Here is a 13,800-nt window from a genome sequence, read left to right as displayed (position 1 = left end):
ACACCAGCTCCTCCATTCACATTCTGTTCCTTTGTTCTGGTGGAGAATGGCAGACTATGAGGATGCCTCTCAGCCACTGGCGACCCCAGCCTCAGGTCTCTTAGCTCTCCTGTTATTCAGAATGAGGCACATTCCCATTTCTGGGACCTAATGTCCTACAATATGAATTTTTCTGACTAGCACCATAAAAAACAATTTAACACCATGACCTCTGATGTTAGATTATTTTGACAACAAATGTAGAAACAACCCAATCATTTTTGTCTGTCTAAAAAAGTGCCTATAATTATTTCCAATTTTATTATTTCATTCATATGTACATCCTTCACATGTTATTAAACTTTTAGGTTAAGCTCAGGGGCACAGAGCTTATTTAAGTCATTTAAAATTGCACCATGTTACTAGCCTTCCCAAGCTTTTCTTCCATGCCTAAAAACCTTTATGGGCTTTTACCTGAGTAAAAATTAAATCCATGACTTCAGAAGTCAAAACCAAAATAAAAAAAACCCACAAAAAAACCAAGCTACCCCCCCCACCCCCACAAACAAAACTCCTTTAAAGTAAAAAGCAACAAACGTAAGAACAAGTCCACGTATTATGGTGGATTTGTGGTAGACAAAGGCACAAGAAGCATTCGAATCTTAGTATTATTGAAGGCTACTGCACATAGGGTTATAATCAACATTCATTTGATGGAAAACAGAAGGTTCTGATAAAAAACTTATGCTGGCTGCAGTGAGGTTAAACCTAGATCTAGTTCTCCTTTTTAAGTGGGGTGGAGGACAGGGTCGATGAGTAGAATAGAGCGTGGGTATAAAAGGTATCTGTGGTACACAGTCATAAATAAGGCCAGGAAGCTATAGGGGTTAATGAAGGGAAACTGGTATTTACAGAATGTTTCTACTATGTGTTAAACTTTTCCCTAAAAATGACTTACCAAGCAAGTTAACATTTGCTACAGAATCCTCATAGTAACCTTAGGTGGCATTAATTATTATCCCTATTTTACTAATGAGGAAACAACAGTTGATACAGTGTTGGGAGTCCAAGCTCAAAGAGAACAGGATGTGAGGAAGATTGGATTTGAACCTGTGGCCATTTTACTCCAGTTCCCATACTTTCCCCTACTTTACTACTCTACTTCCCATAAGCCTAATTTATAGTTGCTGTTTGAGTTGACCTGGATTTTTTGTATGATCTTTTAAAACCTAAACCTGAACTCATGTCTCATGAAAGACAGTACTCCAGGCTGGCTCTGGAACTTCCTTTCTAGGAAAATAAACAGCTCACTCACTCACCTGGAGCTACAGCTAATTAAACAGCTTGAACAGCTTTTAGGGTTGAGTATGGTGATTCACAGTGTGAATCAAAGTCTTTGTACAATTAAAAAATTGCAGAGGAATGTGTCTCAGCACAGAAATAAGAGGGTAACAACTACTTATTGAAGTTTGGACTGTGAACTAAATTATTATCAACATGTTTACAAAGCTCTTACTAGGAGCTCTTAAACACATTTAAAAATACCTTTTTTTGTGTTAAAGGTTCATCATTTTTTAAAGTACCAAAAAATATTTCAATACATTAACATTCTCTGAGGAAATCAACTACACTTTTGCACTTCGTGTGTAAGCCAGACTGAAATACTACTTGTAATTGTCAGAATATGCTACATTCTCTTTCCTCCAGGCCCTGCACATCTTTTTCCCTCTGCCTGGAACACTTCCTCTCCAAACCATCTCCTACTCCCCAAATCTGATTTAGGTGACTCCCAAAGTTCCCAAACACAGTACCCTGTATTTCTTCTATCATGACATGGATTCTGTTATATGGCAACTGTTTATTTTTCTGTATTCTCCATTGGTCTTTAAGGTATGCCGGGGAAGGACTGTGCAGCTCAGTAGATCAGTATAGTTCCTGGCCCTCAACAATGAATGAATGAAAATGAATGCAGAAGTCCTAACATGGAAACAATCTGATTAACAGCTATGGTCCAAATAGCAATTTTTTGACTGCAAGGGTGGCACCAATGATTTCATTAGTGTGTTTCATAACCAAAGATCCTGATCAAGATAACCTAAGTTCATTAATAAACATTCAAAATTAGTAGGCTTAGAGTAACCAAAAATGTATTCTGTTTGTATACAATTTTTCTATGATGGGTGTAGTTGCACTAATCTATATTTTGATAAGGACTGTTGTTCCATAAGAACAAATTTTCTTTACTGAAGTATGTTCTAAACATATCTCATTCTGATTATGCATTACATTGTTCCAACTGAACAATCTTAAAAAAACATTGTTTAGTGAATTGATCTTGATCCAGATGTTTTAGAACCTTAGCTGAAAATATACCAGAGTAATAATGTTTTTCAAGGACTAGTTTTTAACTTTAGAAGAAATCATTTAGTAGTGTTTAATAAAACCCCAAAAACCCACTAACCACTGAGATACAGTATTGAAATAATTCAATTTCTGTTAGAAAACAAGGTAAACATGGTATAATTGCATTTCTGTTTATGGAAACATTCAGAAATAATCTATTTTCCACAAAAGAGGATTATATCCTAGAGCTCTTTTTAAAACAACAGCTTAAAACAAATTTTAGTGTTATTCTTTGGTTATTAATTATACCTAATAAATGAGTCACTGATATCAATTCACAATAAATTTATTTTACATAAAAGAAAAAGCTTGCCATTAATGAAAAATTCAGTAGAAAACAGTTCTGCTTTAAGTTGGAGCTCAAAAGTAGAAGCTGCTTATTAGTGAAACCTCAGTAGAAAGAGAATTTTGTAAGAAAACATTCTTGGCATGAAAGCACTAACATAAATTCTGTAATGAAATATGTACCATGCAATTTTATTGGCAGAAAGGCTGGCTTCTGGTGGCTGGTATTTTCTTTTCAGTCTCCTAAGAACATTAACATGGAAGATACTTAAACCTGCTTTATTTAGAGTTAATTGTATATAAATACTGGTTTCATGATGGGTAATCTTTCCATAGTCCACCTATTTAATTGAGCAGTTCTAAGTAGGTAATTGGCACCCGGCCCTTCTGATTTCCCCTTTCCCCCATTAGCCAGTCTGAATCCATTCCAACGACACTGAACACAGTGATCACCTACAAAATAAAATGTTTCCAGTTATTAACTATGTTACAAAATAAGCAAATAGAAGAGTAATAAGATTTGTAATCTGTTTATTCATTACTAAAGTTCTTTAAACATTTTTCTCAATTTTGGTAAAAGATAAAGGATTTTATTAGAGGTAGTTTTAGAAATCTTCTAGTTACTTAGCAGTTAATAGCTTTAAATAGTTCTGTGATATTCTATTTTGTTAAAGAATAGTAAATTTTTTTAATAAAATGCTAATATAACCATCTTAAATCTATGAAAGTATTCACGATAAACTATTTCCAAAAAATTAATGAGGAATTTACACTTTACTATAATACTAGAAAATACGTCAATCTATGATAAAGGTTTTCCTATACCCATATATTACTTACCTCATCTGCCAGAAGTGATAATTCACTACTGTTTGCAGCATCATAATCATATAGAACCCTGGCCTTCCTGCTGCCACTGCACTCCTTAAGGTCAATGAGGTTGGTAGGAGAGGCAATTACTAGGCCACTTGTTGAAGACAAGGCAGAAGAACCAATCACGTTTGATGAAGCAGATGGCACGGGTGCCACAGAAGTTTGATTGTTGTTACAGTAACTGGATGGAAAACTGTTGAAAAGAAAATGTCCAATAGACCAGTTACTAGAGCTTCTGAATACCACCACTTGGTGGCAGTGTTTATTTTCTACCAACTTCCACTGGATAAAGACAGAAGTCAGTAATATTTTAATGACAAAGGTTGCTATCTAACTTAAGCCTTTCGGGCCAGTTATACAATAGAAAATTCAGGTGTTTTCCAAATATAAGTCCTTCAAAGTTTGTTTTTTTTTTTCAAAGCTCTCTTCACAATTATAAAGTTAAAAAAATGCCATTTTTTTCCTGAAAAAATTGTTTATCCTTAAAACACTTCCAAAAAACTTTCACTAGTATGTTTTATTAATCTTTTCCTGACTTTAAGAGTTGTTAAACACAAGAAAAACTACTTCTATATTAGATACTATCAAAAGAGTGAAATTTTTCTCAAGTTAATTCTTTGAGAAATATTTCAAGAGCCATACTTTTTTATAAAACTGATCCAATCACATTCTTCTACTTATTTAAATGACAAATATTAAGGAGCATTCACATGTCCAGAACCACTACCACAAGCTGAAGATACTAAGAAGAAAAAATATCATTCCTTAATGGGCATACAGACAGGTGACGACATGGGCATTCAAATATTATGCTACGACTAGTAATTATCATATTGAAGACTCAAATTGAGAATAGGGCAAATTTCACAAATTCATTCTGTCTTTTATTTTTTAGGGGGTAAAAATAAAAGTTTTATTAGAAATGAGTAAAATCTCTGTGATTCATGTGCTATAAATATATCTTAAAATTTAAAGATAATTAAAATTTCATTCAATGTTTCTCCAATACTAAATGGAAAACAGCATACAATGGCTGGCCTATATTCATTCTCACCCAACCATTTCTAAGGTTGAAAATTCATACTTAAATCTTAATAAGTATAAAAAGACCTCATCTGGTAAGGTGGGTGAAATTTATCTCTCCATAAAATCCAATTTCCTTCTCTTTATGACCATTGTGCCATCTGGAAATCACAGTCAGCCAACAGCATAAAGAAAGCAGTTAAATTCTAGCAATAATCTCCTAACCTTTATAATCAGTCAATGAGTTGTTTCCTTTTGAACTGAGTAGAAAAAGAACAATCACGAAACATCTAGGCTTTTGTGATCATCTGTCCTCTTACTACAGATGAGCTGTCTACACTTCTATGGTTAATTTCTTCACCTCTGCACAAAAATCTCACTTTCTTTTTCCTCTCAAGGACATCACACTAGCAATCTTCCTTTTCTTTCCCATGCTATCTTATTTCTCCATGTACTGTATCATTCTCATCAGCTTACAAATATGCTAATTTCTATCTTAAAAAATAAGAATCTGCTAGACACACTTTCTCCTAGAGCTACTGCTTCATTTTTCTGTTCCTCTTTACACTAGAACGCCTCTGAAAGACTTATCTAAATTCAACATCACAGTCCCTCTCCTGTTCTTTTACATTATAGACAAGCTTTTGCCTCCACTGTTCCACTAGAACTACTCTTGTTGAGGACAGCAATGACTTTGTTGTTCTAAATCCAGCAGTCTATTAATACTCACTTCACCTGGCCTATCTAGTGATCAGAGTGGATCCCTTCCCTCCACTTTCCTCTATCTTCTTCCAGGTCACACTCTTGGTTTACATCTTACCTGTCACTCCATTCCACTGCTTCCTTAAGCTGTGTTGGGAGTGCTTCAGGGCTCAACCCTGAGCCCTCTTCTTTTCTCTACCTATACTTAGAGCTAGGCTTTCATTTGGTCTCAGATTTAAATACCCTTGATAAGCTGACCACTCTCTACTTTCTACCTCTAATTTATCCCCCAAACTCAAAAGCTGTATGTCCTACAGCTGCGTATCTCCATATCTCCACTTAGATGTCTGATAGGCATTTCAAATTTCAGATGTCTAAAACTGGGCTTCTGGTATAAACCTGGGGTAATACACTACCCCAACTTGCTCCTCTTGTGGCATTCCCTATTTTAACGAACTACAGCTCCATTCTTTTCGTTGTTTAGGCCAAGCACCTACAGTAATCTGGACTCCTCTAAGCCCCATATAAATGAAGTCTTTCAGCAAATCCTGCTGGTTCTACCTTTAAAATACACCCAGGGTTTGACTGCTTCTACCACATCTACCACAATCACCCTGATCCAAGCCACCATCATCTCCTGACTGGATGGTAAATTCTAACAGGTCTGTTAGCTTCCACACATGCCCCCTAACATTTACCTTTAACAGAGGAGCAAGAACGATCCTATCAAAGGTCAGAGTAAAACTCTCCAAGGGCTCCTCATGTCTGAGTAAAGGCCAAAGCCCTCTCTCTCCCAGCTTCCTGTTTCCTCAATTCATCTCCAGCCAAGCCCTCCTTACTGCTGCCTGAACATCACAGCTATTTTCCTGCTGCAGGGCTTTTCTACTTACTATACACTCTCCTGGAGCACTTTCTCTCAGATGCCTGCCTGCCTGCTTTGCTTCCTCTTTCAAGTCTGTCTTCCCTAACTAGTGTAAGCCTCTACTCCTAATCAAGAAGTATTTCCCTGCTTATTTTTCTCCACAGTATTTATCACCTTCTAATACACTATGCAAATCACATACCTATTGATTTTCTATTTCCCTCTGCCCCCAAACAGAATGTAGGTTCAGTGAAGAGAGAGATTTAGTCTGTTTTGTTTACATTGTATCCTTCCTGACTGGAATAGTGCATTTTTAAAAAATTAAAGCAAATATTTCTCTGACAAATTAACAGGGTTCTAATGATAAGAAATCCTAATTTCTAATTCAGATTTTACTCTAAAGTTAGGAACACCTTTCCTAGCATCTCTTCCTCAGTGAACTGAGGAACTCAGCTGTGACTAAATATATATATTTCTGAAGATTAAAAATAAAAATAAGCTCTCATTCCCCACATATGTGGGGTTTTGAAAGTCTCTAACCATGGAATTTTACTTTCAAATTTACTAGTATAATTAGCCTTCATTTACCACTGAGGTTTACCTATGTCAATTTTGAGAAATTAATGGTAAAAACAAAAACAAAAAAGCCCAACCAAACAACAAAACCCTGAAAGACCATTTTTACTTTCTAAGAACTTTTACTGAAATATTTTAAAAACTACAGACTTTTTGCCACTGTAGCTTGATATATTAAAACCTTCTGATTATTTAAAAATAAAATACATTTACAAATTTTGTGACTTGTTTCCTCATCTGTAAAATGCAGATACCAATACCTACCCTTACTGGTGTGAGGACTATCACATTACATATGAGGTGTCCAGAGGAGTGCCTGAGGACAACTGGAGCCCTTCCGAAGTGACTGCCAGTTACGACTACTACTACTACCAACACTACTATAACAATTAACATGACAACCTGGCTCTACTCTGCAGAAATAGCTTCTGAATTAGAGTGTAACTGGATGATTTGGCCAATACTGCATTTGAGTATTTCTATATACTCTCTTAAAAAGCCTAACTTGCAACATTAAAGACTTAAAAAGTCCCCCCACACTCTATCATTGGTCCTTACCAGTAATCTAATTCTTTGCAGGTAGCGAGATAAGCCAGACTTCTTCCCTAGAACAATAGTACCCATTTCAGTCTGTAATGTTTGAGCTTATCCAGAAGTGCAATACTAGCATTTTGTTTGAATGGCAGAGTTCCAAGCATTTGTGTGGCTTTAAATGGAGTACAGGTATGAATGGTAACAACAGCAATCCCTTTGCTGCACTCCCAGAGTAACAGGAAAGTGAAAAGAAAGTACTAAGCCTTCCTGAGCTTAAAATAGTTGTAATGAAGTGGAGATAAAGTAGTATTCTGCTTTCAGATACTAAATACCATTAACAAACTTCAAATATACAGAAGTATGAATCTTCTGTAAACCTTATTGGAATAACCAGTGGTATCTGGCTACAATTAATCTTTAGGTCTAAAATTGGTTTTGTGGATGTGCCTAATTTTGTTCTAGGTCTAGTTTTAAAGGATTAATATGCAGAAAGGAACACCAAAGTGATTTTTAAAAGAACTTATTCCTTGAAAATAATTTCTCTTTATATTTCTCCTTAAATATTATATCACTCCCTTGCCTTAATGGCTCCTCACTATATAAGTCTCAAACTCCTTATCACTACTTACTTTACAAGGCATTGGTGATATGACCCTGCTTCACTCTTGTAGCCTTATCAACCATTCCATTCTTAACTCAAACACTATGTATGCTCCAACCAGAACAAACTACTGTCAGTTCCCTCAACTTGCCACTATCTCTTTTTTCTCTGGCCATTCCACATATGTTGTTCTTCCTTTGTCTGGAAAATGTGTCCTGGCTACTTTTATCTACATTATTTCCACTAGAATAATTTCATCTGTGAAATTTTGTCAGACCCACCTGAGTCACAGCTAGAGGTCCTTCACAGAAACCTGCACTTCTACTTTCCACTTACTGCCTATCTGCCAATGGCCCTTTACTTCTAGCTAGACTTTAAATACTGAGGTATTTCTATCTAGACCTAGCAGAGACCATGTTTGTCCTATACATTGTTTTATTTCTAGTGTCTCCTTACAATGTGAGCTCCATAATGGAAAGCAATTTTGCCTGTTGTTTGCTGATGTAATCCTAGAGAAGAGTGCCTGGTATATGACAGGTATTCAATAAACATCTGGTGAATGACTGACCAAGCCATGCATGTTTTGTGCTATCATTTTGCTTTAAAGTATATTAAAATATAATTTTTAGTAATTACATCATGGGCTTGAGGTCTTATAGACTATTCTAAAACTTTTTTTTTTTTTTTTTAAATAGTGGACAGGTAAATAATGAGTAAGAATAAATTAGTTTATCTCTAAGGGCAAATGTAATCTCCCTCAACTAACTGGAAGGTATTTTAAGAGAGAAGTATACTTCAAACACTTAAGTTTTCTCTACATAGCACTAAAAAAGTATTCACCTAAACCATGTTCTCATCCCTGTTAAGTTTTTGGGTGCCAGAAGAGCACACCATGGTTTTGTTACCTCACGAGTCTGACAATTACTTTCCTTAAAACAAAACAAAACTGATTTTAAGTAAGCTAATAAAAGCCTTTAATTCTTCTATTCTTCACCTCCATTATTAGTTCATATACAAAAATCTGAATTTCTTCTCTTATCAGGAGTTTCATGTGTGAAAAGGAAATTACAACCTTCCCAGTTGTTTCTGGAGGTCTAACATGTACTGGTAACATTGTGCATAGTAAGTCATCTGGGCTTCCACAAAGTCATTCAGACAGCGGAGATGATGGGCCTGTAAAGGAAAGTTACAGTTACCTCTTAGATCTATAATCTACTTAAACGTGTTAAATTCCAAGGGGTAAGGAGAGCACATATACTCAGGGAAAATCACCAGTATCTAGCATTTTACTACCATGCTTATCAAGGCTGACCTCAGTTAATAGTGTAAGAACAAATTATGGCGCTAACAAAACTCAACAAATGGATTTGATGATGGTGGGAGAACTAGGTATTGAGGTGTAAACAAAAATTTAAAATATTTCTTTAAATATGTTGGAAAGCACTGCAATTTAAATTTCCTTGATAAATAACTGAAAAAGTTTTGAACTTCAGTTTCCCCCCTCACATTGCCTTAGGACCATCAAAGTCTTCTGTTTCAAATGAATTCCCAGTGAATAAACACTCACATGCGTACTGCTGATTCCCTCTAGCAGAAGTCTTGTAATCTCTGCTTGACGATCAAATTCACTTTGAGTTATTCTCAATTCCTGTTCAGACTTAAATTGGAACACAGTTTTAGAATTTTATTTGAGGACTTAGTCCATTTTATGTACACTTGTTTAGACAGTTTAAAAATCCCCCAAGTAAACCCTAAATGAGAAGCTGGCAATTCCCCGACTCTGCTGTGTTTAAATGTCCCTGTTTTCGATACCTTAGCTTTTCTACATTATCCAATTCCCTACCAGTACTTCACTCAAAAGAATCGATTAATGTCAAAGCTTAATGGTATATACAAAAAAGCCTAGAAACACTACCATGAGACAGTCAATATGCTGTCATGACATTTTAAGAATATTGGTTTATATGTATAAAATAATATTTAAAAAATTCTCCTGGGTGGCACAGATAGTAAGTGTCTGCCTTTAACTCAGGTCATGATAGTCCACGTCTGGCTCCTGGCTCAGCAGGGAGTCTGCTACTTCCTCCGCCTTTCCCCCTGCTCATGCTTTCTCTGTATCTGTCTCAAATAAATAAAATCCTTAAAAAAAATTGTTAAAAAAAATTCTCAATTATCACTAGAGCTACTTTACTTTGAAGTTAAAGATAGTCTTTATTTATTTATTTATTTATTTATTTATTGGCTTCTTTGTAAGACAAATTCAACATATATTACTTTTTTAAAATTTAATTTTATTTTTTTTTAAAAAGTCTTTAATCTCAAATGAAAAAACTTCAAAGTGAAGACATAGGATTTTAACCTCTTCTGTTTAGTTACCAAACATATTGTTTCTAGGCACACAGTTCTAAGCTTCTTTCAAAGTACTCTTTCTTGAATAAATGACTTTTTCAGTTTTCTTTTCAAACTTTATATAAAATGTGCCTTAAGTATCATTATTATATACAAGATATGCTAGGGTTTTTCTGAAAGTTATGGGGCACACCTTTAATCAGTGGTGTGCTGGGAGTGGGATGAGTAAGTTCTACTGTGCTGATTTTCATGGTACGAATACTCCAACCACAGCTCGTTTCAAGCTACCAAGGTGAAGTCATTGACCTCAGGTTTGGAAAAAGGTATATATAATAGCACACCACTACCACTAGCTTTGGCCCTCTGATATAGGTTCAGTGCTGGGGAAAAATAGTTCACTAAAAAAATCAACGGGACCTAAAAATAATAGATACTGGCAAAAAAAATCTTAAACCTTTAGCTTGGTTGGTGGTAAGTGAGGAAGAGAAAAATAAAATCTCACACTTGCGCAAAATAGCTTATCCCACACAGGGAATCATCACTGATGATAATGTCATTAATAATGCTATTCTGCCTCTCCAGAATAAATAGGTCCCCCCACATCCAAGTAATTAAAATATTTCTAAGACGTAGTAAGTATAAAAATCAGGTCTAAGCATTTTCCTTGCACACCGCATCTCCCTCTCCTTCACCTTTTGGTGCCAACAGTTAATCTAGTGAACCAGTCAAAAAGGAAGTAGCAGCAAAACAAAATGACTACAGTTGCTGTAGTCATTCTCATCCCACTGGCAACAGATCTGGGAGAGGTGATTAGAAGTGACCACTAGATTGGATTTATGAATATAAATTTGAATTACTCAACAATTCAAGATTAAATTTTACTTGACTGAAACCAGAATGCAAGGCTGAAGTATGCGTCATCTAGAAGATAGGATGAAGTAGAAAATCAAGTCCCAGGAGAAGCAAAGAATCAATGATCTTCCTAAGTAAAGTGTTAAGGAAAACCAATCACTTCAGGGTTAGATATGCTTTATTTACTCTTCTGCTTGGTTGAGTAGGAAAAAGTTTTGATTAGTAGAAGTAACCATAGTAAACCAAAAATAAATGAACTTTAAAAGTAAACAAGACTAGTTCCATTTGGGTCTCTATGAAAGTACAATTTGATTTAATGACCATTAGGAGAAATGGCAGAAAAGCCTTCGAAATGGCTTTATTTCTGTTTAAGGTATAAGGAAGTGAACTAGATAACATAGTAAGTGACTGGGAAGTTTGAGCACGAGGTGGAAAAAGTTATAAAATGATCTCAGAAAGTATAAGGCATCAGTCTTCTGTGTTTGAGCAAAATATAAATAATTTAATTATGAAGAAAGGCACTGTATTACAAAGCCTAGGAAGTCAACCTTTGCACAACATATTTTGTATTAGAAAAGGCAAATGACAGGAAGGAAATGAATCTCACTTCCTGAACAAGTTTCAGTGTATGCCTGGGGTGGCTGTAGTCTAATCTCTCAAACCATCTCTACTTTTGACACACATAATGATCATAACTAATCTGAGAGGCAGAGGTAACTGAAATAGGTTTGGCATAGTCAATTTACTTAGGAAGAGAATGATCCATATTAGAAAGACAGATAAAAAGGGTTTAAAGAAAGAATCAATTTTTATTTTTATTTTATTTTTATTCTGTCCTCCAGAAGATCTCATTTCCTGACTTAATTTTATAGTTAAGACATAGAGTTCTAGGAAAGATACCTTCTCCTGCCAGAGTATATGACAGAAGTTGGGTTAGGGAAGCAAGAATTCTTTGAAGCTGTAACGTGGGAAAAGGGCAAGAATTTGTTTTATCTGTGATATCAGGTCTGAGTCACTGTAAGTTAGAAATTTTGGTCATGCTTTTGAGGCATTTGCTGTGACAATCTTGTTCTGTCACCTATTTTTTTTTCTATAGGCCTAAATCTTAAAATATTCAAGGAATATGAAGTTTTAAAATTATAAAAATGGCAGAAGTGAGAAGTACAGAAGAAAAAAATCTTCCCAAATCTATTTTGATATATTCTTAAGTTTTACATTCAAAATGTAAATATTTGTTTCATGAGCTTCTTCCCATAATATCACAAATTTCCTGAACTTAGAGAGACTGAAGAATCAGAAATGTTTTGGTGTATCTACATGCTAATCAGAGAGGAAGAGACCCTGGTTTTATTGTTCAACCTATATTCTTTTCCACGCTACTCTGTCCTCTTTTCAAGCTAGAGGTTCAGGAAAAAAATCAAAGGCCAAGGGAAAACTATAACTAAGTTGATAAATGGATTCTACAAAGGGGGATGAGAGTGGGAGTCAACAACTTCACACTGGATTTCCAATTCATAGAATCAAACTCCCCACAACCTATGCACAGAATAGACCATATAGGTGGTAATCCTACAAAATCAGAAAATAAAGTGTTAACACTGGGTTGGGGAAAAGGAAAGAAAAAGTCAGGGTCCACAATTATCAATCTTAAGTACTGTCCTCAATCTTAAGCCCTCAATCTTAAGTACTGTCCTCATCTGGAGGTCAAATTTTGGTAGGCACAAACATGAGGAGTAAATAAAAAAATGCTTCTTAAGACTTCAAATAGCATTTGAAACAAATCTACATTAATGTCATAATTTATTCCTTAAATTCTTGCTTAACTACTTTACATCTCATCCTAGGAAAGATTAGAAATGGTAACACAGAAAGAGGGACTACTAGTAGCAGTCACATGGACAGCTTCTAAGTGACAGTCTGAACACTGAGGGAGGAGACAACATACTTCAAAAACAAACAACAGATCTAATTGTTACATGGTACAATAATGTACATTCATACCCTAACTATAAGTAAAATTAAATATATGCTATCTTGTATTTAATGGAGCAGTAAAATATTATTTTACAAATCTTTTCAACTAAAGTGACCGTAGACTTAGCTCTGGTACTGAAGAGAACAAGCTTTAGTTATCTAAGAAATTCATTTGTGTGACATACAATACACATATTCAATCACTGAATAACATGGTATAAACTGTATTTTACATAATTGTCATGTAAGTAAACCAAGTATTTAAACTGTCTCCTGGCAAGATTACTACTTAATGTAACACTGTATCAGAGCATGTGCAAAGCACATCTCTGTAACATTGTTCCATTGCTTTGTGGAGCTACTATTAGCCAAACAGTTCTGACTCTTCTATGATAATTTCCAGATTTTATAAGATATAGTAGCAAAGACTATGACTGGCCTCATGGCTGCTGTCCAATAAATATTTACTGAATGAATAACAACTGTTTCATAATTCTGTAGTTTAATAATTTACTTACTTTTGTCACTTCCTCTGCCCAAATCTAGCCAGCATTAAAAATTAGAGAAAAATAGAGCATGAAAGAAAGTTGAATTTAACATTTTCTACAACTTAGTATAGAAAAATGTAATTTTTTTAATTCAAGGGTATACTCTCCTTCAGAATCACATTAACATAGTAGTAACTAAATCAGTACAGCTTAATGTACTGTGAAAGTATGCCTTCATATGTATCAATACTATTAGTTTTTGAATCTTATACTAATTTTATAAGTTACTAAGTAATAGT

The 13,800-nt window shown here is 34.9% G+C and overlaps 1 protein-coding gene across 2 annotated transcripts in view; it reads right to left on the bottom strand.

Moving 5' to 3' along the window:
* Positions 1-2,652: 2,652 nt before the first annotated feature.
* LOC132001083 (endophilin-B1) overlaps positions 2,653-13,800 on the bottom strand; it is a 33,169-nt gene continuing 22,021 nt past the window's right edge. The window contains exons 7-11 of one of the 2 annotated variants that reach the window (XM_059375300.1): positions 13,532-13,555; positions 9,406-9,495; positions 8,911-9,011; positions 3,508-3,733; positions 2,653-3,120 (exon numbers count right to left, since the gene is read on the bottom strand). In XM_059375300.1, coding sequence (XP_059231283.1) covers positions 3,013-3,120; positions 3,508-3,733; positions 8,911-9,011; positions 9,406-9,495; positions 13,532-13,555 — 549 coding nt within the window. In that variant the 3' untranslated portion in view covers positions 2,653-3,012. The remainder of the gene's footprint in view (positions 3,121-3,507; positions 3,734-8,910; positions 9,012-9,405; positions 9,496-13,531; positions 13,556-13,800) is intronic. The other variant, XM_059375301.1, reaches the window with a different exon arrangement.

Source organism: Mustela nigripes, chromosome 14 (genome assembly GCF_022355385.1).
Source record: "Mustela nigripes isolate SB6536 chromosome 14, MUSNIG.SB6536, whole genome shotgun sequence".
NCBI classification, from domain to species: Eukaryota; Metazoa; Chordata; class Mammalia; order Carnivora; family Mustelidae; genus Mustela; species Mustela nigripes.
The sequence above is the reverse complement of the archived record's forward strand: the minus strand, read 5'-3'. Positions and strand labels throughout refer to the sequence as shown.